The sequence below is a fragment of the Acomys russatus genome, chromosome 15 (genome assembly GCF_903995435.1).
Source record: "Acomys russatus chromosome 15, mAcoRus1.1, whole genome shotgun sequence".
Lineage (NCBI taxonomy): Eukaryota > Metazoa > Chordata > Mammalia > Rodentia > Muridae > Acomys > Acomys russatus.
The window spans coordinates 28,355,961-28,379,961 of NC_067151.1; the positions used below are offsets into that span (position 1 = coordinate 28,355,961).

Genomic DNA, 24,001 nt, shown 5'->3' on the forward strand with positions numbered 1-24,001 from the left:
GGGGAAGCCAGGAGTGGTGGAAGACTTGTTTTTACTGTCATATCCAAAATGACAATTTTACTCCCAACCAACACTTACCAACTCTACCCAATCTCTATATAAATTTTTTCTTATTTGTTTTATTATATAATTCCACTCTAAACTATAGACTGAGGACAGTGGCTGGTAGGCTAAAGGCTGGCACTCTGTGAACATTTGCTGCATGCGATGCATACGTGCGTGAATGATTCCTGGCAGGAAGTGTAAATCCTCAGTAAACACTGAACTGAACCAGAAAAGTGAGGCATCCTCCCTTACATAACAAGCTAGGGAAAGGGCAGAGCTCTCCCGAGCTGTTTTTCCTTCAATATAATCACAAAGTGTGGTTTCTTCATGGGAAGGTATATGCATGTATGTGAATGGACAACACAGTTTATTTCTACATTGACATTGTAAGAAGAGAAAGCCTAGGCCGAGTGTGATCGTGGCTCACATCTATAAACCCATCACAGAGCAAGGCTGCTAGCCCAGGCTATGTAGTGAGCTTCAGGCCAGCCTAGACCGGAGTCATCCTTATCCCAACCACAAGCTCCCCTCCCTCAACAACAAGAATAGAAACACTTAAATTTTCTAATTTTATTTAAATGAGTTCATGTCGAACCCAATAATCTAGTCTTACATATAATAAAGTAAGAGAAAGGCAGAGCAAAAATCAAAGTGAATACAGGTTGCACAGATAACTCAATTTCTAAAACATAAAATTTAAACCCAAAGTTAATACCGTTTAAGCTCTTTACAGAGCCTGATTTTAGAGGGTAGAAAGCTATTAAGGCATGTAAAACACTAAATCCAAATCAAACATCTATTAATAAAAGCAAAATTCTTTAAGGTATATTAAACTATTCTAGAAAGAAATGCTAAAGTTACTAAAAATACAAAAGCAACTATAGAATTTTGCAGATCAGCCTTATGGTGAGGCTGCTTCCACCGTCACCTCGGTTTCTTCTTGCTGGACAGAGGGTTCTGAGCCTAAGGGAGGGTTTTCTTTGAGTTCGGCGGTCTCCTTGGTCTCTTCGGTCTCTTCGGACTTTGGGTTCGCAGCTGGCTCTTCAGCCTGGTTGCTGGCATCTCCTTCATTGCAGGCGTCAGCCTGGTCCAGCGCTACCCTCTCCGCCTCCGGAGTGGATTCAGGCACAGCCTCGATGGTCTCCTCCGGGGAAGCATCGGTGGTCTTCGGCTCAGGCTCTGCACTCTCCACAAGGGCAGCCTCGGCAGGGACTGGGGAGGCCAGAGACTCCTCTGGAAGCCCAGCTGCAGCCTCTGGGGCAGCTTCTGGGGCAGCCTCTGGGGCAGCTTCTGGGGCAGCCTCTGGGGCAGCTTCTAGGGCGGCCTCTGAGGCAGCTTCTGGGGCAGCCTCTGGGGCAGCTTCTGGGGCGGCCTCTGAGGCAGCTTCTGGGGCGGCCTCTGGGGCAGTCTCTGGGCCTTCCTCAGCATCTACCAATTCAGGTTCCTTTACAGAAATTTCTCCAGCCTCAGAACATGCTTTCTCGGCTTCTGCCACCTGCTCCTTTTCGCCTTTAAGATTTGGTTCATTAAGCAAAGTATTAATTAGGAGAGCATGGGAATTAAGTGGAACACTGAAATTAATTTATTGTATTTTAATTTGGGGGAAGGGAAACACTTTTGAGATAACACTTCCTACAGCCTAGGTTAGCCATGAACCTGCCATGTAACCTCGGATGACCTTGAACTCCTGACTCTCCAGCGTCATTTTCCCCAGTGTTGTGATTGCCTTTATCCTCTGAGCCATTTTGCTGCCTCTAATGCTGTTTCCTAGTATCATGACAATAAATAAATAAATAAATGAATAAATAAATAAATAAATAAATAAAAATCAAAGCTGAATGCCTAGCCCTGTGGCCCACACTCTTAGTTCGGGCATCCCAGAGGTGGAGGCAGGTAGATTTTTGTGAGTTCGAGGCCAGCCTGGTCTACAATGGTGGAAGTCTGTCTCAAAACAAAAGCAAAAAACAAACAAAGCCCAACCCAAGCCAATCACCGAAAAACAAAACAAACAAAAACCCCACAAAGAAAAACCCAATTCCTGAGCTGCTAATATCTCTGTTTCTAAATAGTGATCACAGTATTTGATAGTCCAGATAGAAAAAAAAAAAAAAATGTATGATTTAAAGTAATTGGCTTGGGGCTGGAGAGAGGGCTCAGCACTAAGAGCACTGGCTACTCTTACAGAGGAGCAGGGTTTGGTGCCCAGTACCCACATGGTGGGTAGCTCACAACCACCTGTGATCGTCTTCCAGGGGAATTTCTCTTCTGACATCTTGTGTGTGTGTACACACCAGGTACACATGTAGTATACATATGTACATGCAGGCAAAATGCTTTCACACATAAAATAAATCTCTAAGAAGTTACAGTGAACTGCTTAAGGCAGGAAATGGATGTTGAGAAACTGTAAAGCCCTGTCCTCACAGTGGCTGTCTCCCCAACTGACTGGACTCAGGACACACCACTGATTCATCTCGTGTGAAGTAACTCTGAGAAAGACACAGGGCGATGCTCTGCCCAAACTGAAAAAAGAAAAAAACAAAACAACAACAACAACAACAAAAAACTTAGCTTATCACTTAAAACAATAATGAGGGAAATGAGAGGCCAAACTGCTGAGAGGGACAGATTCTAAAATTATGTTTGCATGAATGGATGTCTGAGTAGTAGCAAAAATATTACCAAACAGAGAATTAAACTGCCTCTCAGCAAGACGCACGGAAACCGTGCATGTATCTAAAGCGCTCATTCAAGAAGAGTAACGCTAGGCTGCCGCAACTTTCCTTCCTGAGAGAACCCCGCGCTGTCATTCCTGACTAAGTTATTAAGAGGTGAAAGAAGAAAGAACCAAGTGTGGTGGGGACAGGTCTGCAGTGGAGGCAGGAGGACCTCCTGCTTGGGGTTCATGAGACTTTGTCTCTAATAAATAAACAAAAGAAGAAATTCATCTCACCTGGAAGTGCCTGTGGCTCTGCTGTTGTTTGCTCTTTCACGTCAGCTACAGGCTCTGGATGTCTGACTTGCTTGGATGTGAAAGCCTTATAAGTCTGAAAGAAAACATGCACGTATCTTTATTTGCCCTTCTCTAAGATCTAGTTCGTGCAGTTCTCTATGCAACTACCATAACAAGTTAAAAGATCAGTGGTTGCGCGTGCCTTTGATCCCAGGACTTTGGAGGCAGAGGCAGGCAGAAGTCTGCGAGTTCAAGGCCAGCTTGGTCTACAGAGAGTTCTAGGACACCTAGAGCTATGCAGAGAGAGACCCTGTCTTGAAAAACAAAACAAAGGTTTAAAGAACAATTTCAGTGCAGCATAGAAGAGAAATCAATGCCCACCCACCACTTGAGCTAATCTCCCCCTCCCTTTTTGGAGATAGGACCTTTTTTCATGAAGGGGCCTTGGCTAGCCTGGAACTCGGAATGCAGACTAGACTGGCCTTGAACTCTGGGATTGAGGGTGTTCACTAGGAAGCAAAGCACACGAATGAATTCTTTAATAGTCTTTAAGCACTTACATAATAGCCACCAGCACTGACGGTCACACCTACAACCAGGTAATAAATCATATTGGAGCCAGATGTCCCAGGGAATTTGCTAGATGACATTCGGCGAAGAGATGCTAGGAGAACAAGTTTAAACAGGGTTACCTTCGCCACATAATACAGGTGCCTTAAATAATTACATGTTTTAAGCATTTCTCCTGGGTGAACTTGGGACCTATTAGCACATTAGGGAATGCAGCGCTGGAGGCAGGGTCGTGAGTCCCATGCAACAGTCTCTGGTCTGACCTGAAGCCTGTCTGTCATCTTGATGGCAGGAGGGCAGATGGGGATGAGGAGAAAACAGAAGCAGAAGTAAACAAAACTGAACAGCCAAAGGAGATGCAAAGGAAACACACTCCTCCATACACAGCCAGCACAGAGTTCATCAAAAAGAATTACTTCTCTCTCTCTCTCTCCCCCCCCCCTTTGTTCTTTTTTTCAGCTGTCCATTTGAGACAGAAGGAAATGGTTGTTTTAATAATTAGTCATGCGCACGTCTACCTAAAGATAATGTCTGTTATCTGCAGTTGACTAAGCTTAGAATGCACTAGCCCTGAGCTCTTGGAGACAAGATCTCTCACTACTTAAATGAGGCCAGCCACACCCAGGTTTTTGTTTTGTTACATTTCTTGTGAAAGGGTCTCTGTGTGTGTGTGTGTGTGTGTGTGTGTGTGTGTGTGTGTGTGTGTGTGTGACCCTGGCTAGAGAAAAAAATAATTTTTTACATTTATTTGCTTTATTGTTTCATGTGATAAATGTTTCTCCTGCATGTACATATGTGCACTGTGCACATGCCTGGTGCTCTCAAAGATCAGAGGCTGCCCTCTGGTTCTTTAGTACTGGAGCGAGCCATCTTGTGGGTGCTGGAATTGAACCTGCATCTTTTGCAAGACACTCTCTAGACTATGAGAAAATACACATTATATGAAAATCCATAGTAATCTACCCTGAGGCAGAAGATCTCAGATTTACCAGCTCAAGGTACATAGGAAAACATGCATGAGAAAAAAAGAAAAAGACCTATAGTCATTGGATGTGCTGTGTGCACTTGTAATTCCAGTACCTGGGAGAATGAAGCAAGTGGATTAAGTGTTTCAGACCAGCCTGATAGCTAGATCTTGTTTCTATATGGCAAAACCAACAACAATCTCTAAAACTGATTAGACTAACCATAAATACTAGTATTTTGTCTTTCTGGTATTTCCCCAATGAACTATTCTAAACCTAAGTTATTAACTAAAAAGTTTTACATTTTTTGAAAAGTCAAAAAAGTTGTATTTTACAGCAAAAAGGAGGACAAAACATGATAGCTTAAAATGTGTCTTTTGAAAGAAATAAACACTGAAACAAATTTATTTTTTACCCAAGTAGGAAGTACCAATAAGACATCAATAAATGCACACATACACACACACACACACACACACACACACACACACACACACATGGACAAATTTAAGATTACAGTAAATAGCTGGGCGTGGTGCTGTAATCCCAGCACTCAGGGAGACAGAGACAGGTAGAGCTCTGTGAGTTTGAGGCCAGCCTGGTCTACAAAAGTGAGTCCAGGACAGCCAAGGCTACACAGAGAAACCCTGTTTCAAAAAAACAAGTAGGCCTGTCTAGTAAGTGATGGGCTTTAGATTCAATCCCTAGTACCACAAAAATCCAAGTAATTAGGTGAAAATTAAAATGAAGTCAGTACCCTTGCACTCAGGACTGCTAACTGCACGTTTAGAATGTTAACACAACCTTTATTTTGATCTAATCCGGGGAGTGGGAGGCAGGGGATGTAAAAAGGTGTGGTGCAGATGACAGGACTTCGGGAGTAAAAGGGTCTGTCTGCATCCAAGCCTCAAGACCTACTTCGGTCTCTGGTACCCACTGATTCTCGCAAGCTGTTCTCTGAGCACATACAGGCTCTGGTGTGTGTGTGTGTGCTTCTGTGAGTGTGCATGTGTATGTGACTTTAGTGGAGGATGCAGACGGTGGACTCGTCTTTCTCCTTATCTGAATTATATTCAGCTGATATGGCTTCTCCCCCACCTCCTCAGTGGTGCATATAGCTCTCTGATGAGGGAGGTATACACAGAGAGGGGAAGGCATCTTATTACTTGTGGGGAGACTTCCTTCAAGCAGCATTTAAATGAATAGGTGGGTGGATCTCTCTCCCACCGTCCACCACCAACATTGGCCAAAACCCTGTGGTTCATGGATTTTCCCCAGGCGCTCTTCTGTCTTTCTTGCTCAAATCCTCGCTCTGGATATTGCCTCGGATGCCTCAGGAAGTGGGGTGAAGTACAGCAAAAATGAACTCTCTAGTGTTTGAGAGCTGTGCCCCAGTGAGTGATGGACAGAGGGGTAGATCAGGAAAGGGTGGCTGGAAGAGGACCGCTGAAAACCGGAAACCGGTGCAGAGCAGAGCTGCGACACCTATCAAGCACCTATGTTCTTGGAGGCGTTAGCTCAGTGCTTTCTTTAGACTTTCCAAGAGTGCTCCCTTTCATCCCCTAATCCGAAGTTAATGGAATTACAAGCTTGTCAGCAACGCCAGAAGAGTGTCCCGAGGCCGCTCCCCTTCGAAGGGATGAGGAAGGCCGGATGATCCCCGGGGTTCAGCACCACCAGTGTTCAGTGGATAGATACTGCTCCTGGAGCCCATCTACCAGCGCGCCAGACACCCCACATCCACCTACCCATCTGTTCCCTTACCTCTTTGGAGAATTTAGCGATTCCTTGAATAATCAACGTGGGAATCTAGGACCCTCTTCAAAGTGGTCTTTTTTTTTTTTTTTTTTTCCATTTCATATCTATTGATTACAACTCACAGGCACTGTAGTCCTCACTTTTAAAAAATGAACTATTACTTGCCAGAGATCAGGACTGGAACCCAGGAAATCTAATTTGGATTCAAGAGCCGCCCTGGAAAAATTCCCTATTTCCAAAGTTTCCAAGAACTTCGGAGAGCTTATGTTAGACCCTCCCTCACTGTTCCTTCACCCTCTGGTCCAGCCTTCTGCGACTGAGTGCTGGCAGGTTCGGTGCCCTGGTTCCCAGCCTGGATTTGTCGAGAAGTGAGGGACACTCACCGTCTTTCCCCAGAGGCGCAGGGCCGGGAGGAGCCCTTCGAGGCAGCGCCAGAGTCTTGGACACAGCTCTGCGGAGATACATCGCCTGATGCGCTGTGTTGCTGAGGCCAAAGCGAGCAACCCAGGCTCAGAGGGCGGAGCCTCCGGAGCGCCCCGCCCCAGGTGGGGCTCCAGATCCCTAGCGTCCTGGTCCCAGGGAAAGCGGGAAGAGGATTGAGTTAGTTGCTAGCACCTTGGTTCCTAAGTCCCCTTACCCAGTTCCAGTAGTGCTGTTTTCCTGCAACCCCCACCCCTCAACGACAGCCGCTTAAAGGGGCTGCATCTCCGAGGAGGGATAGGGAGCTTAGAAGTCGCTGTTACATGCCTGACCCTTTCAGTCCCACGGAGTGTCTCTCCAGAGCACGCAGGACACGGTTAGGGAATCACATCAGATTTAGGATTCAAGCACAGACACAATTTACCCTCTTGATGGAAGGCTACTTTATCCCACCCACTGCATTAGCTCTCCTAGGAAAAGGTAGCAGCAAGGTAAGCTTGTGAAAAATAAGGTTTCCCCCTGGCGATGGCTGAGTTTCAAGCCAGCAGCTGTTTCCAAAACTTTAAATACAGGGTGAAATGTTTACCTAGCGGCGCATAATACCAGGCATGATTGCACAGCGGATACTCCCAACACTCAGGAAGGGGAGGCAGGAAGATCAAGAGTTCAAAATTTAGCCAGAGCCTGGGCATGGTGGCTCACGCCTTTAATCCCAGCACTCGGGAGGCAGAGGCAAGCGGATCGCTGTGAGTTCGAGGCGAGTTCGAGGCCAGCCTGGTCTACAAAGCGAGTCCAGGACAGCCAAGACTACACAGAGAAGCCCTGTCTCAAAAACAAACAAAAAACACCCCCAGACAAAACAACAAAACAAATAAACAAGCAAAAAAGAGTTCAAAATCTTTGGCATGGCAAGTTTGATAACACCGGAGGTTACTTGAGACCCTGTCCTTAAAAAAAAAAAAAATTTTTTTTTAAAGGAAAGAAAGAAAAAGAAAAAAGAAAAACAACAACAAAAAAGTTACTAAGAGCATTGGGCGAAACAAAACAAAACAAAGCAAAACATTAACAGGACAGTTAGGCAAAGGTTCCTCTGGAGGAGTAGCAAGCATTCTTTTTTTTTTTTTTAAACATGGAAACTAAACTTGACCGTTAAGATTTATTATGTATACAATGCTCTGCCTGCATGTACACCTGCAGGCCAGAAGAGGGCACAACATTATAGATGCTTGTGCGCCACCATGTGGTTGCCGGGAATTGAACTCAAGACTTCTGGAAGAGCAGACAGTGCTCTTAACCACTGAGCCATCTCTCCTGCCCCAAACAGTAAAGCCACCTCTCCAATCAGAGTTGTGAGTCTTGGTTTCTTCTTTTCTTTTTCCTGAGACAGGATTTCTCTGTGTAGCCTTGGCTGTTCCGGACTCACTTTGTAGACCAGGCTGGCCTCAAACTCACAGAGAACTGCCTGCCTCTGCCTCCCGAGTGCGCCACCACTCCCGGCAAATCTTGATTTCTTGAGACAGGGTTTCACTGTGTAGCCTAACAGTCCTGAAAATCCGGGCTACACAGAGAAACCTTGTCTCAAGAAACCGAGATCCCTTCTTCTGCCTCCGGAGCGTTGGCACCAGCACCACTCGGGCCAGAGCTGTGAGTCTTGTTGGTCTGAGCTGAAGAGAGCTGAGGAGAGCTCACCCAGATGGAAGAGGCAGTGAAGCCTGACGCTCGCCGTCCCCTTTCAGTCTGTATGTGACAATATTTGTTGTATCTACCCTGTATGTCCCTTCCACCTGGGAGAGACAGTACTGTGACCTAGTACACTGTCTCTTCTCCTGAAGGCTCCTCTCAGGGCAAAGGAACCTGCTACTTACTCTGTTGAGCTTTGGTGGGTTCTTTTCATATTTTCCAAAACAAACACCCATGCCCTTGGCTTGTGAGATTCGCTTGCTGAATTTCCTGCTGCTTCCCCGGCACCCCAATGCTTCCCAATGTTAGCTCTTGCAGTAGCTGACTGGAGGTGCAGCCATTTCCCTCCTGTGGGCCAGATTCGTCACTGCCCTTCAGAAAATCCTTGACATTTTTTTCTGTTCTGTTTAGGAAAACATCTAAGGTCAGAAATAAATTGATCTAACTCGGATGACTTCCAGTTAATCTTTGGTTGTTGATAAAGATACAGATTTGATGGGCACTGACTGCTATTCCAGAGGACCTGGGATGGCTGAAGGATTAAGGGCACCGACTGATCCTCTGGAGGATCCAGGTTCAAATCCTAGCACCCACATGGCAGCTTACAACTGTCTGTAACTCCAAGATCTGACACCCTCATACTAACACACATAAATTAAAATTAAATAAAATATTTTTTAAAAAGAAAAAGAAAAAATAAAGTAAAAAAAAAAAAGTTGTCTTCTGACCTCTACATGCATACCTACAGCAGGTGTACCTGTTATGCTTCAGACCTGGGCAGGGCCATGGGGGCGCACACCTTTAATCCCAGCACTTGGGAGGCTGAGGCAGGTGGATCTCTATGTGTTTGAGAGCAGCCTGCTCTACAGTTCCAGGACAGCCAGGGCTCCACAGAGAAACCCTGTCTCGAAAAACCAACCAACCAACCAACCAACCAACCAACAAAACCTGGGACAAACCCGAGGTGCATATCTACCATATCAAATTGGACCTGGATTCCAGGTTCTCCTAGCATCCTTTATCCCTAAGGGCTGATGCCTGCCGCCCACCAACCCCTGGCCCTGCCCCCATGCCCCAACTCTCCAGCCTTTACCAGAAACTGAGTTGCCCTTCCCCTAGAGGCTCTTCCCCTTTGGTACTTTTGGCCTCCTGGCTGCTGCACTGGCTCCCCTCCTCCCCTTCCCCTCTCCTTACCTAGCTCAGGATCATAACCACTCTGGAGTCTCCCAGATGTGTCGGCCTCTGGTTGTGCTCTCCTTTTCATCTATAATAAACTTTTCCTCCACCATACTGAGGGGCAGTCATGTCCTTCCCTTTTCTTTTTCTTTTTTCATTCACACCCAAATGTATTACTCCTTCACACTTAAATAAATGCACTTGAAAGAATGAGTGAATAACTTCCCAAATTCTATAGCATGCTAGAAACAGGGGTTAGAGAGATGGTCCACTGGATAAGAGAGCTTGCTGCTCTTCCAGAGGACCAGAGTTTGGTTCCCAGAATCTACATCAGGTAGTTCATAGCTTCTGTAACTCCTGTGCATATATGTACACACAGAGAGACACACAGATATAAAAAAAAAAAAGAATAGAAAGAAAGGAAGGAAGGAACAAAGAAAGAAAAAGAGAAAGAAAGAAAGAAAAAAGACTGGGCACGGTGTCTCACACCTTTAATTCCCAGCACTTGGGAGGCAGAGGCAGGTGGATCTCTGTGAGTTTGAGGCCAGTCTGGTCTACGAAGCAAGTCAAGCAAGCCAAGGCTACACAGAGAAACCTTGTTGAAAATTAAAATAATAATAATAAAATAAAATAAAAAGAAAGAAAAGGCTGGGTAGAGAGATTGGCTCAGTGATTAAGGGCACTGGCTGTTTTTCCAGAGGACCTGGGTTCAATTCCCCGCCACCACTTGGTGGCCCACCTCTATAATCTATACTGGGATCTGATGCTCTTTTCTAACATGCAGGTGTACATGTAGATAGAGCACTCATATACATAAAATAAATAATTAAATCTTACCGAGCGTGGTGGTACATGCCTCTAATTCCAGCACTCAGGAGGTAGAGGCAGGAGGATCGCTGTGAGTTTGAAGCCAGTCTGGTCTACAGCTAGTCTAAGACAGCTAAGGCTACACAGAGAAACCCTGTCTCGAAAAACAACAACCACCACAAAAATTAAATCTTAAAAAATAAGCCTGGCATGGTGGCAATGCTTGTAATCCCAGCACTCTGGGAGGCAGAGACAGGAGGATCTCTTTGAGTTTGATGCCAGCCTGGACTACAAAGTAAGTCCAGGACAGCCATGGACAGAGAAACCCTGTCTCAAACAAACAAACAAACAAATAAAATAAAGGTATACTTCCAACTAAAACTTTCCATTTCTAATGCTGCAGGTGTGTGCCACCACTGCCTGACTGTTCTCTCTCTCTCTCTCTCTCTCTCTCTCTCTCTCTCTCTCTCTCTCTCTCTCTCTCTCTCTCTCTCTCTCTCTCTCTCTCTCTCTGTGTGTGTGTGTGTGTGTGTGTGTGTGTGTATGAAGCGTGCTACTAGCTAGGAGTTAACTAAATTTTTGGCCTCACTTTCTATGTAATTCCTTTAAGTGCTCTAGCAAATGAAGCAACCAGAAGCACTATACATTAATTGACTCTAAGTTTTAAGGGTGTGTCTTGCATCAAACTGGAACATTCTCTTTTTTTTCTTGATATTCCTTGGCTCTTGACCTACTAACTTCAAACCTATAAATGGTGGAGACAGAGCTAAAAGGGTGCTGTGTGACAGGTGCAAAGCCCTAGATTGGTCACTTGTTCAAAAGCCAAGCACAGCCTGGTATGGTGGCACACACCTTTAATCCCAGCACTGGGGAGTGATTGATGTAGATTGATGTGAGTTCGAGACCAGCCTGGTCTACAAAGTGAGTCCAGGACAGCCAAGGCAGAGAAACCCTGTCTCGGAGGAAAAAAAAAAAAAAGCACCAAGCACAGCAGCCAACAATTTTATGCAGCCGCTTATAAAGACCCTTGTCACGACACTGGGCCCAACTGCATGCTCCAGGGTAATTCTGTCTCAAGGTTGGCCTCCTGGCAAGCCTAGTTCCCCCTGCAACTTTAACTCTTCTTTGTTGTGCAGTCTGACATAGGCATGTGTTCTGGGGCAAACACATATTTGCGGGACTGTCTATCACAGATTTTTACCTCCCCCACAGGGTTTCTCTGTGTAGCCTTGGCTGTCCTGGACTCACTTTGTAGACCAGGCTGGCCTCAAACTCACAGATCTCCCTTTTTTGGTTAGTATATCTGCATGATATTGGGTCTATAATCTCTAAAATTTTCCACTCTAACAAGAATCCAAACTGACATCCAAAGACACTGGGCTTTTTCCGGCCCCCAAATACATGCAATACCAATCATAATGGACTTTACAGCCAAAAGGAGGCTCAGATAATAAGTCATTTTAAATCCTATATACTAACTCTCTTCCCTCAAAAAAAAAAAAAAAAAAAAAAATTCATGATACTCATGATTAAATCTAGGACTTCAAGAATTCTAGGCAAGGGTTTTATTACTGTGCTGTCTTCAGCTTGTTGAGACAGGACCTTATTGTGTATGGCCCCTGCTAGTTTCAACCTACCGTGTAGCACTACCCCATCCCCTCCTCCACCCCCTGCCATTTTTAGTTTATTGTTATTATGCTGTAGTCAGTGGACCATCTTACAGAGACCACTCTCCTCTACTTTTGAGGCTTCTAGAGACCCTACTCAGGTTGTCAGGCGAGCAAGTGCTCTCCCCATTAAAGCCATCTTGCCAGCCCAGGCCCCTTAAAAACAAACAAACAAACAAACAAACACCCTATAGTCTGCTGTATGTTGATTGAAGGCCAGTGGGAAAACTTCATGTGGTCATAATAGTGAGTAAGAAGTCACTCCCGGGCTGGAGAGAAGCTGGGCACTTAGGAGCACTGCAGTCAAGTTCCCAGCACCCACACGGAGGCGCACAGGTCAGTGCCCTCTTCTGAGCTTCAAGAGCACGAGGGATGTGCGTGAACACCTGGGCAAATACTCACACATATTAAAAAAAACAAGCACCCAGTCACTTCAATAAATAGCACTCCAGCCAGGCGTGGTTGGCGCATGCCTTTAATTCCAGCACTCGGGAGGCAGAGGCAGGTGGATCCCTGTGAGTTCGAGGCCAGCCTGGTCTACAAAACGAGTCCAGGACAGCCAAGGCTACACAGAGAGACCCTGTTTTGAAAAACCAAAAAACAAAACAAAACAAAGCGAGTCCAGGATGGCTAAGATAACATAGAGAGACCCTGTCTCAAAAAAACCAAAAATCAAAAATCAAACAACAACAACAAAAATCACTCAAATGCAAGTGGACAAAAAAACTCTGCTACAAGGGTTCATTTTTACTATCTGACATATCACCTCTTCATCAACAAAGTATTACTTAGGCTCTTTGTATTTCCAGTAATAAAAGAGTCTGTCTCTTTGGCATCTGAGTGCATTGATTTAAAAAAAAAAAAAAAAAAAAAAAAGCTAACAAGAGATGGCCATAGTGGTACACTCAGGAGGCAGAGGCAGGAGGATCTTTGTCAGTTCAAGGCAAGTCTGAAGTGGACCACACAGTGAATTCTGGAACAGCCAGAGATCCACAGTGAGACCCTGTCAAAAAAGAAAAAAGAAAAAACAAAACAAAACAAAAAAAGAACAAAAGATGACAAGAAGGGCTCAGCAGGTAGGAGCACTGGCTGCTTTGGAGAGGACCAAAGTTTGGTTCTCAAGATCCTTGTCAACCAGCTATGGCTCCAGCTCTCTCCTTAGGCTTCTGTCAACACTTCATGTGCGTGCGATACATACACACTTGCACCCACTCACACAAACACATAAGAGCAAGGAGGTAAAAGTTGAGAGGTGACTAGTGACTAGTCAGCAGTGACTAGTGAATCCATCTCTACACGTGAAGAGCAAAGTTTTTATTTCTGTAACAAGACAAATTGTATGTCTTGACTCGACTGATACATAGTCACATAGAACCTTTTCTTCTATCCACAACCCAACACATGGGCGGCTCCACGGGAACGACCATGACCGTCTCACGGAGCAGACCTACAAGGAAGAAGGAAACAAATCAACCCAAGTGCTGATCAGATAATGTTAAAACTGACTTCCTGAACTCACAGAGACCCACCTGCCTCTGCCTTCCGAGTGCTGGGATTAAAGGTGTACACCACCACGCCTGGCTAATTTTCAATTTATAACAAAAATATTGAACTGGACAAAGTGGTATTAATAGGGAAAAAAAAAAAGAGAAGCAAAAGATTTGGACAGAGGGAGCTGGAGAGATGGCTCAAAGGTTAAAGGCACTGGCTGCTTTTTCAAACGTCCTAAATTCAATTCCCCCCAACCACATGGTGGCTCACAACCATCTATATGAATCTGGTGTCCTCTTCTGGTGTGCAGGTGTACATGCAGGCAGAATACTGTATAAATGATATAAATAAATCTTTAAAAAAATTTGGACAATAAGCCCTAAAGTGTTAAATTCTTTTTTTTTTTTTTTTTTTTTTTTAGACAGGGTTTCTCTGTGTAGCCTTGGCTGTCCTGGACTTGCTTTGTAGACCAGACTGGCCTCAAACTCACAACTATCCGCCTGCCTCTGCCTCCTGAGTGCTGGGATTGAAATTCTTAAAAAAAAAAAAAAAAAAGATTTATTAATTTATTATTATGTACACAATGTTCTGCCTACATGTATATCTGCAGGTGGGAAGAAGGCATCAGATCTCATTATTGATGGTTGTGAGCCACCATGTGGTTGCTGGGAATTGAACTTAGGACCTTTGGAAGAGCAGGCATTGCTGTTAACCTCTGAGCCATGTCTCCAGCCCCAAGTGTTAAGCTCTTTTTTTTTAAGATTTTTTTTAATTATTATGTATACAGTGTTCTGTCTGCATGCCAGAAAAGACCAGAAGATCACATTAGAGATGGTTGTGAACCACCACGTGGTTGCTGGGAATTGAACTCAGGACCTTTGGAAGAGCAGGCAGTGCTGTTAACCATTGAGCCATCTCTCCAGCCCCCAAGTGTTAAGTTCTTAAATAAAGAAAATGTATTTTGTGATTACTATGTTTTTTTTTATCTAGTAGATGTATTTAATCAACTTAACACATGAAAATGTATGCATGTCTGCATATGTGTGTGTACGTGTGTGTCCACACGCGCACACGCCCGCACATGCAAGTGAACGCCCAAGACTTAGGTACTTGGAGTCTTTGTCAATGGCTTTTCACCTTATTCATTAAAGCACAGGTTCTCAGTTGACCTCAGGGCTCACCAGTGGCCATCTTATCTGGGACTCCACTGTTCACTTTCAGAGTTTTGGAGTTACTAGTGGCTGCCATGCCAAGCCAGCATCACACGGGCTCTGAGGATCTGAGCTCTGATCCTTAGGCCGTGTGGCAGCTGCCTTAACCACTGGTCTATGTCCTCACCCTAGAGACTGAGATTTTCCTAATGAGGGATTATTTCATTTTATAAAAGGTAAAGAATTTCTTTCAAAGAATTTTCAGGCCAGGTGGTGGTGGCACACTCCTTTAATCCCAGCACTTGGGAGGGAGAGGCAGGTAGATCTCCATGGGTTCGAGGCCAGCCTTGACTACAGAGCGAGTTCCAGCTGTTACACATAGAAACCCTGTCTCAAAAAAAAAAAAAAAAAAAAAAAAAAAAAATCAGAAATAAAGCATATAATATACATTACATACATTTATGTAATATACATATGTATAGGGTTTTTGTTTTGTTTTGGTTCTTTCTTTGTTTTTTTCAAGACAGGGTTTCTCTATATAGCCTTGGCTGTCTTGAACTTGCTTTGTAGACCAGGCTGGCCTTGAACTCACAGAGATCCGCTTGCTTCTGCCTCCTGAGAGCTGATCTGTCCGGCTCATATTGTATGTATGTATGTATGGTTTTTTTTCTAATTTATTTATTTGCATTGGTGTTTTGCCTGCATGTATGTTTGTGAGAGGGTGTTGCATCCTCTGGAACTGGAGTTACAGACAGTCGTGAGCTGCCATGTGGGTGTCGGGAATTGAACTTAGGACCTCAGGAAGAGTAGTGAGTGCTCTTAACCACTGAGCCATCTCTCCAGCTCCTACTGTATGTGTGTAAATGTGTGACACAAAACATTTACACACATACTCACAAATCTTTTCTCTCTTAAATCATAGAACATGGAAAATATGTTATCTCATTAATATTAGGCTTTAGCTGAATTCCTCAATTGGATGCTAGCTATTGTGACTATCGTAACAAAATGGTTGAGCAAAAAGAATCATTCAGTACAGTTTGAGAAGCTGAACAACACAGTAGACAAGACTCGTGCTCTTACAGAATTCCTCCTTGGTGTAAGACATGGCAAGCACATGTTAGGAAACACACAAACTATGCCATCTTGCCCTGAGCACTATGAGCATATGCGTAAATACTAGTAAAGAGGACATGATTTTTTGGGTTTGCTTTTTTGTTTGGTTGGTTTTGGTTTTTTGCTTTTGGAGACAGGGTTTTTCTGTGTAGCCCTGGCTGTCCTGTACTCTCTCTGTAGACCTGGCTGGCCTCGCTTGCCTCTGTCTCCCCAATGCTGGAATTAAAGCACCAGGCAAAGATATGGTTTTTAAAAATAATTTTTTTTGAGCAGAGGCACAGGCAGGCAGATCACCAGGCTGGTCAACAAAGCCAGTCTAGGATAGCCAAGGATACACAGGGAAACCTTGTCTCGGAAAACTAAAATAAATAAATAAATAAATAAATAAATAAATAATGATAAAAATAAATAAATAATTTTATTTTATGTGCATAGGTGTAGGTTGCCAGATCCCCTGGAATTGAAATTAAAGACAGTTGTGTGCTGCTATGTGGTTGCTGGGAATTGAACTGGGTCCTCTGGAAGAGCAGCCAGTTCTCTTAATGGAAGATATGATTTAACATAGATTTGGCTTTACTGTTTTTCCTTCTTTGTTTAGGACTGGGTCTTGCTGTGCTGTCCAGGCTAGCCTCAGACTCACTATCTCCTTGTCACAGTCTCTGCAGTGCTGGCATCATAGATGTGCATGACCCCCATCTAGTCCTGGTGTGACCCCACAGGCCAAGGCAGGCCAGGCTTAGTGGCGCATGCCTTAAATCCTAGCATTTAGGAGGCGGGGCAGGGGGATCCTAGTCTATATAATGAGCTCTAGGCTACACAGTACGAGACTCCCTCTTTTTTGAGACAGAATCTCTCTACTTATGTAGATCAGGCTGGCCTCACAGAGATCTGCCTCCCTCTGCCTCCCTAGTGCTAAGACTAAAAGAGGCATGTACCACTACATGTAGTGGTGAGACCCTGTCACAGTCACAAACAGATAAATTAACTTCTATAATCATATACTCTATATAAATATACTTACTAGATTACTATTTCCAAAGTTTATTCCAATCCATTTCTTCTTTTATATTCCAAAACATCTTCATTATGTTGATTGATGAGCTACAAGTTAAAGGGTAAAACCAGAAAGGTAATCTTCCTGACAGCTTAAAGAGGAAGAAATCAAGTAAAGATCCTCATGTTTCTTAAGATAAATGCGGTATGTTAAAACAATTTTAAAAAGCTAAGAAATGCAAATTAAATTATTAGTGGAGTACATCTGTTGACTATAATCTTACATTGAATTTGAGAATAATAAAATGGAAGGCATATGATGACAAAAGAATAATAGCAGCTAGGCATGGTGGCTCATGCCTTTAATCCCAGCACTCGGGAGGAAGAGGCAGGAAGATCGCTGTGAGTTTGAGGCCAGCCTGGTCGACAAAGCAAATCCAGGATGGCTAAGATAACATAGAGAAACCTTGTCTCCAAAAACAAACTAATAATAACAACAACAACAATACCATGACACTCTAGCTGGCAAATGTGTCTCAGGCAGGCTGATAAGTTTACACCTTTTGCCAGGGAAAAGTTTCAAGAATGTATATAAAATTGGGGCTGTAGAGATGGCTTGGCAATCAAGAGCATGTACTGCTTGCAGAGGACCCAAGTTTGGTTCCCAAGAACAACAGCAGGCAGCTGACAAATTTCTGTAACTCTATCTCTAGGGGATCCTATGAGTAGGTACTCACATAAGCCCACAGGAAACCAGAGGTGACCAAGGAGAGCCCAACCTTCAGCCAGTTAGGTTTAGCATGCACCGGCTCCTTGACATAGAACTTTGACCGTGTTGAAGCTGAAAGAAGAGAAAGAATGTTTTTTATTGACTTGTAGAGAGGAAAACTTAACATTCACTAGTGTTCTTACCATCGCATGAAATTCTCTTTTGAGATAGGGGTTCTTGTAGCCCAGGCTGGCCTTGAAATCCTGATCACCTGTCCCCACCTCCCCAGGGTTGGGATTCCAGGCGAGCCCCACCATCCCTGGCTTTAAATTGTCATTTATACTGTATCTGCCCAGCCGGGATTTAAAAAGTCAAGTTCAGAGAATTGAGGCCATTCGTCCAGGGCCATAAGCAGAGCCAGAAGGTCGTCCTTGGGACTCAGGGCGCCTTCAAAGCTTAGTCAGTTAAAGCTTTGATCGCCGGGCCTCCGGAGGCTTGGGATCTCACGGTTTGTTGTCTCCTAGGCATTGCAGAGCCGGGGGCAAAAGACCCAAAATCCATTAGCAGAAACCAGAGACTAGGGGCTGACGGCCCACATACGGTGAAGGTCAGTGCGGGACCGCCTGGGCCGCGATCTCCTCCTCCTACGGAGATTCCAGAATGGTTCGTGCTGGGCAGGGGTAGGCTGAGGCCCGAATGGGCTTGAAGAGTCACTCACTGCAGTTCGGGAGCCGTGCGGAGGCCAGCAGCCGGGAAAACCGGCCCAGTACCACGGACGTCGCCATCTTGCTCCGCAAGCTCCGCCTCTTCTCGGCATGCCTTCTCCCTGAGTGCGCATGTCCGGCAGGTAGCGCGGACCGCAGCGCCCCCTGGCAGTAGAAGTGGGACTTGCAGGTGGACCAGAGTCCTAGCTACAGGACAAGGTTTCCTAGAGCCCAGAAAACAAAGGTTGCAGAGAGGACTGGGGCCAGGAAAACAGTTTGTCTACCCCAACGGGACTTGTTAGGTTTCTTAAAGTGTTCGTTCGTCAGCCAAAAGTCTAAAAATGAGGTGTCTTGCTGGGGAATAAAACTTGGGTCGAATGTAGTGTTTCGGGCACAGTAAGTTAACTCATCCTATGGTTTATAGCCATTACTTCATCGCTACATCGACAGCAGGGTGTGCCTTGATTATTAGCATTAATTAACAGATGTGCTCAAATCGACAGAGCCTCTTTTTTTGTCTTTATTTTGTTTTGTTTTGGTTTTTCTAGACTGAGTTTCTCTGTGTAGCAGCTCTGGCTCTCCTAGAACTTGCTCTGTAGTCCAGGCTGGTCTCGAACTCACATAGATCCGACCCTGCCTCTGCCTCCCAAGTGCTGGGATTAAAGGCATGTGCCACCACCGCCCGGCGGGAAGCCTCTTCAGAGTTTCTAAAATCCATTTATACTCAGGATCACATTTATGCCCCCTCAGTCCTATGAGGTAGGATTCACCAGGAAGGAATCCAGGGCTTTCCACAGCCTAGTCGTGCCTTACTACTGAGCTACATACAACCCGCATAGCTTTTTAACTTTTTGAGGTAGGGTCTCATTAAGGTCTCAGGTGGCCATAAACTTGATCCTCTTGCCACAGCCTCCTGAGGAGCTGAGATTATAGACCTTTGTCTCCAGGCCCTGGTAAAATTCTTGTAGCACTTGGAAGGGCTCCGCCTGGTGGTTCAGGAGAGGGATCCAGATGGCAGAAAGATCCAGTGTTCGGCCCCCTGACTCTAGATGTAGCTCCTGTTAGCCCACCTAGCATAAGCCTATGTGGAACAAAATCCGAACTGTCAGGTCTTGGTATCATTTGGGTTTACCACATTTCAGCAAGATGACTTCTGGCTGTTACTTAATCTTTCCTATAGTTTTAAATAAAGCCTATCCTATAGGATACTTGGGAAGCTTGGGGGTTATCTGGAGTACTAAATACTGTTTGCCTATTCAAGACAGTGTTCTCAGCTTTTTGTTTGTTTGGTTTTTTAAGACAGGGTTTCTCTGTGTAGCCTTGGCTGCCCTGGACTGACTTTATAGACCAGGCTGGCCTCAAACTCACAGCAATCCCCCTGCCTCTGCCTCCTGAGTGCTGGGATTAAAGGCGTGAGCCACCATGTCTGGCTGTTCTTAGCTGTTTTTTTTTTTTTTTTTTTTTTCAATATTTTTATAATTTGTATGTGTAGGCTCATGTGTTGATATCTACATGTGTGCAGGTGCCTAGAAGGAACCAGTGAAGGACAGAGGCCTTGGATTATCCTGGTTGACCAGCTGGTTTAAACATTTCTTTGTTTATTTTTATGTCTGTGTTTGTGCCTGCAAGTGCCCATGGAGGCAAGAAGAGGGTGCTGGATCTCCTTGTGAGTTGTCCAGTGTGATCTGTGTGGTAGGAAACAAACCCTGGTCCTCTGCAAGATGGGGAGGGATTTTCAAGATGGGGGTTCTCTGTGTAGCCTTGGCTGTCCTGGACTCACTTTGTAGACCAGGCTGGCCTCGAACTCACAGCGATCTACCTGCCTCTGCCTCCAGAATGCTGGGATTAAAGGCGTGCACCACCATGCCTGGCTAATCTTAGCAATATTGTTAAAATTTTTTTTATTAAAATGAAAAACCAAGCTGGGCAGTGGTGGCGCACGCCTTTAATCCCAGCACCTGGGAGGCAGAGGCAGGTGGATCTCTGTGAGTTTGAGGCCAGCCTGGTCTACAAAGCAAGTCCAAGACAGCTAAGGCTACACAGAGAAACCCTGTCTCGGAAAAAAAAGAAAAAAAAAAAAAAAAAAGGAAAAATCATTAGGTGTGTGTTGTGGCTCATATGTAATCCTGGCTCTTGGGTTGCCAAGGCAGGAGTGCCTCAATTTTGAGGGGCGTTTTAGATTTATGGCGAGTCTCAGGCTAGCCTGGGCTACTGCAAACTCCTTTTTTAGAAAAGAAAAGACCAGAAAGATAACTAAGAGTAAAGGCGCTTACTGCCAAGCCTGATGACTTGAGTTCAGTTGCCATGTCCCACATGACGGAAGGAGAGATCAGACTTCTACTAGTTTTCTTTTTTCTTTCTTTCTTTCTTTTTTTTTTTTTCTCCAAGACAAGGTTTCTCTGTGTAGCTTTGACTGTCTTAGACTCACTTTGTAGACCAGGCTGGCCTTGAACTCACAGAGATCCGCCTGACTCTGCCTCCCAAGTGCTGGGTCTATTTTCTTTTGGCCTCTACATGGGTGCTCTGAGAAGCATACATGAGCACACAAATATATACTCACACTACATAAATACATATATTTAAAACAAAGAAGAGGGGAAAAGAAATTATTGATAAAAGGCAAAATAAGAATATTTTACTCTGTGGCTCATAGTGAAACTCAAAGGGTGGCTAAGCATGTTACTAAGACCATGTGTTACTTTACTTTGTAACCTAGTTTGAGCCTCGGAGCTCATGCTCAAGTAAGCAAACCAGCCTACTAATGTGCTGAGTCAGTTGCTGGCTCTCAACTCCTGGCTTCTTGTCCACTCAGCAAGCCGCCAGTTGTACGCTCTTTCTCCAGCATGCCGTCAGGGCTTGTCCTGACACAGTTTTGCTAGTCTTCAACAAGTTGAAACAGAAGCCATGGTCTGCAGGAGTGCACAGAGCCAGTAAGCACAGCACTGACTGCAGGATCTCTGCTGGCAAGTCCATTTTGCTCTGAGCCCCGCGTCCTTTTGCTTGTCTGTATTTGGGGCTCTCAGCCAGCGTGTTGGGGCTCACTGGGCCCTACTGTTGGAGGAGGCAGCTGCAGAGGAAACTCCCATTTTGAAACGATTCAGCCAGGAGCCTATAGCTATTATACTTTGGTAGAAGTCTTTTTTAACATCCATTTAAACCATGTACTGAATTGATATGCTAGACCCAGGTGAAGGGAGATTTAAGTTAGCAAGTAGAATACAGATTTCAGCCCTGGATTATTCGGGACCTAAAGGATGGCTTCTTGTGTATGCAAGTTTTTATTAAACAAACAAAAAAAATCAGAAGCTATTCCAAAATGTGACTATTTGCTATTTTGTTAAGTCTGGGCAACAGGCTTCTTTTCTGTTGCTTTTCTAGAAAATGCAAGTACAGACTGGCCTTTGGTCTCCCACACAAGACAATCTTCCTGAGTGCTGAGCTTACTTTGTTCTTGAAGCTCTTCTGCCCTAGGCGCCACCATGCTGGGATCACGTGTGCGCACCACCACACCCAGCTCCAGGAAGCCCTTTGACCCCAGTGACAGGGAAGGATGTAAGGGTCATCGCAGCCGCGGTGCCACAGAGCCTCGGCTGTAACTTCCTGGAGGCACTCAAACAGCAGTGATGACAGTAGGTATCTTATTATTGGGTTCAGATGCTCATGTCACTGTGTGGCCAGACTATTCTATAGGTGTATTTTAACTCAGATATGAATCAGATCAATGTTGTAATCAGTCCGGTATGCCCTGAATCTTAAAAGCTGATGTCTGGGCAGGGAGCCATGGCTAAGCAGTTAAAAGGACTCAAGGCTGTTCCAGAGGCCCTGGGTTTCGTCCCCATCACCCATGCTGCGTGGCTTACAGCCACCTCTAACTCCATCTCCAAGGTATGTGTCCATCTCTTCTGACCTCTATGGGCTCCAGTAGTCACATACCCATGAACACACACAAATAAAAAGAATATTTTCAATTAAAATCACAAACAAAAACTCTCCACCCCAAACCCTGCTGCTGAGACTTGCATGGGGCACTATGTCTGTAGTCTCCGCATTTGGAAAGCAGAGAAGGAAGATGTGAGTTCAGGGTTAGCCTGGGCTACTTAGCAAGACCAACAACCAAACAGCCAACCAATAACGTTGCTATTTAGCAGGAAGGGGATTAAAAGTAGCTGAGGGAGACAAGAGACAGTAAGTACCTATGTGTGTGAATATGATTGAAATATATTATGTATGTGTATAAAAATAGTGAAAGCCATTATTATGTATAATGAACATGCCAATAAAACATTGCAATTTAAAAATCATGTGTACAATTAAAAAAAGCAAAAGTTGGTATTTAGTGCTGCGGGTATAGCTAGCTCCATGACCGAAGTGCTTGTCTGGCATGCAAGAAGCCCCAGGGTAGATCTTCAACAGCACACACTTGCAGAAAAGCTATTTATTTATTTGTGTTGCTTGTTTGTTTTTGTTTTCGAGACAGGGTTTCTCTGTGTAGCCATGGTTGTCCTGGACTCAACTTTGTAGAGCAGGCTGGCCTCGAACTCACAGCGAACCGCCTCCCGAGTGCTGGGATTGAAGGCATGTGCCACCATTGCCCTGCTTATTTGTGTAGTTTTTATTTGTTGAATTTTATTTTAGGTTTATTTATTTTATATGTGTGAGCCTTTTGTCTGTCTTTGCACCTGGTGCCTCCAGAGGTGCTGGGAACCCAACCTAGGGTCCTTCAAAGAACAACAACATGGCTTTCATCGACTAACCAACTCTCTAGACCCATAATTTCATTTATTATTTACATGTGCCAACAAGGTCAGAGAACAACTTTGTGGACCTGTTTCTCTTTTTTCTTTATGTCAATTCAGGGATTAAATTTAGGTTGTCAGGCTTCCAAAGTAAGTGCCTTTACCATTGGGCCATCTCACTGACCTACTTTTTCTAAATATTCTGAGAGATTACAGTGTTCAAGGATATACCCCCAGGATTTGCCTGCTATAATCTCTCTCTTGTTTTTAGAAATCGAGTTCCAGGACAGCCAGGGAAACAGAGAAACACTGTCTTAAAAAAAAAAAAAAAAAAAAAAAAAAATATATATATATATATATATATCTATATATATATATATATCTCCAAAAGAGCTAAAATCCTGCACATCTTTATGATTCACGATGCACAGAATATTACAAAGCCTGCACGAGATAAGAAGCGTAAAATGGCTCTTGTGACTCAATGGCATGTCACTTTGTAAAGGTTTTACTGTTGACTGTTAACGAAATGCCTACATCTTCTTCACTCTTTGGCCTGATCTTGCTCAGTGGAGTTGAGGATTTCTGTTAACAGGCAGTTCAACAGATAGAATCCTAAGCACGAACTACAAGCCAACTCCAGAAGTCTCGGCCCTCTACAGCAATACTTCAAGGTGACTCTCACAGCCTGTATTATACGACTTCAGCAATGAAATTAACACACACTTAACCTTCAGAGGCTCCTTTGGCAGAACAAATATGTCACTTCGGACTCGATTAACGACCTTTCCTGGCTAACTCAAGCAACAGTCAACAAAATCACTGATACCCTAGCCAGTGGGGTCCATTTCATAGGTCACGCTCTTACAGGCTTTTCAAAGACGATTAAACCCTCTCTACTTCGGATCGATTCACAAGTCCCCACTGAGGCGAAGGCTTTTTTTCATCTTACCCTTCGCCTCTGCTCGCAATTTAGGTACTTGGGCCTTGAACCACTACATCTCCTCTTAAAACACCGCCATCCTGCATCTTGGCACCCGATGCTCAAGCTATGATGACA

The 24,001-nt window shown here is 44.5% G+C and overlaps 2 protein-coding genes across 2 annotated transcripts; both read right to left on the reverse strand.

Annotated features, from left to right (window-relative positions):
- Nucleotides 1-647: 647 nt before the first annotated feature.
- Mgarp (mitochondria localized glutamic acid rich protein) lies at nt 648-6,857 on the reverse strand. The gene is made up of 5 exons (XM_051156824.1): nt 6,675-6,857; nt 3,559-3,662; nt 2,999-3,092; nt 1,462-1,554; nt 648-1,308 (listed from the first exon to the last, which is right to left on the reverse strand). The coding sequence occupies exons 1-5, from the start codon at nt 6,754-6,756 to the stop codon at nt 947-949; spliced, it is 735 nt and encodes a 244-aa protein (XP_051012781.1). The 5' UTR covers nt 6,757-6,857; the 3' UTR covers nt 648-946.
- Nucleotides 6,858-16,830: 9,973 nt separating this feature from the next.
- On the reverse strand, nt 16,831-18,383 carry Ndufc1 (NADH:ubiquinone oxidoreductase subunit C1). The gene is made up of 3 exons (XM_051156825.1): nt 18,220-18,383; nt 17,530-17,633; nt 16,831-16,900 (listed from the first exon to the last, which is right to left on the reverse strand). The coding sequence occupies exons 1-3, from the start codon at nt 18,284-18,286 to the stop codon at nt 16,841-16,843; spliced, it is 231 nt and encodes a 76-aa protein (XP_051012782.1). The 5' UTR covers nt 18,287-18,383; the 3' UTR covers nt 16,831-16,840.
- Nucleotides 18,384-24,001: the final 5,618 nt, after the last annotated feature.

What these genes read in the sequence shown, in the direction of transcription:
- Mgarp (XM_051156824.1), bottom strand. Translation starts at nt 6,756, where the DNA reads ATGTATCTCCGCAGAGCTGTGTCCAAGACTCTGGCGCTGCCTCGAAGG. An exon ending in TGCGCCTCTGGGGAAAGACG is followed by an intron (nt 3,663 to 6,674) that starts GTGAGTGTCCCT and finishes TTGTTCTCCTAG; the next exon opens with CATCTCTTCGCCGAATGTCA. An exon ending in AGAGCCACAGGCACTTCCAG is followed by an intron (nt 1,555 to 2,998) that starts GTGAGATGAATT and finishes CAAATCTTAAAG; the next exon opens with GCGAAAAGGAGCAGGTGGCA.
- Ndufc1 (XM_051156825.1), bottom strand. Translation starts at nt 18,286, where the DNA reads ATGGCGACGTCCGTGGTACTGGGCCGGTTTTCCCGGCTGCTGGCCTCC. An exon ending in CGCACGGCTCCCGAACTGCA is followed by an intron (nt 17,634 to 18,219) that starts GTGAGTGACTCT and finishes CTCTTCTTTCAG; the next exon opens with CTTCAACACGGTCAAAGTTC. An exon ending in CTGGTTTCCTGTGGGCTTAT is followed by an intron (nt 16,901 to 17,529) that starts GTGAGTACCTAC and finishes TTTAACTTGTAG; the next exon opens with CTCATCAATCAACATAATGA.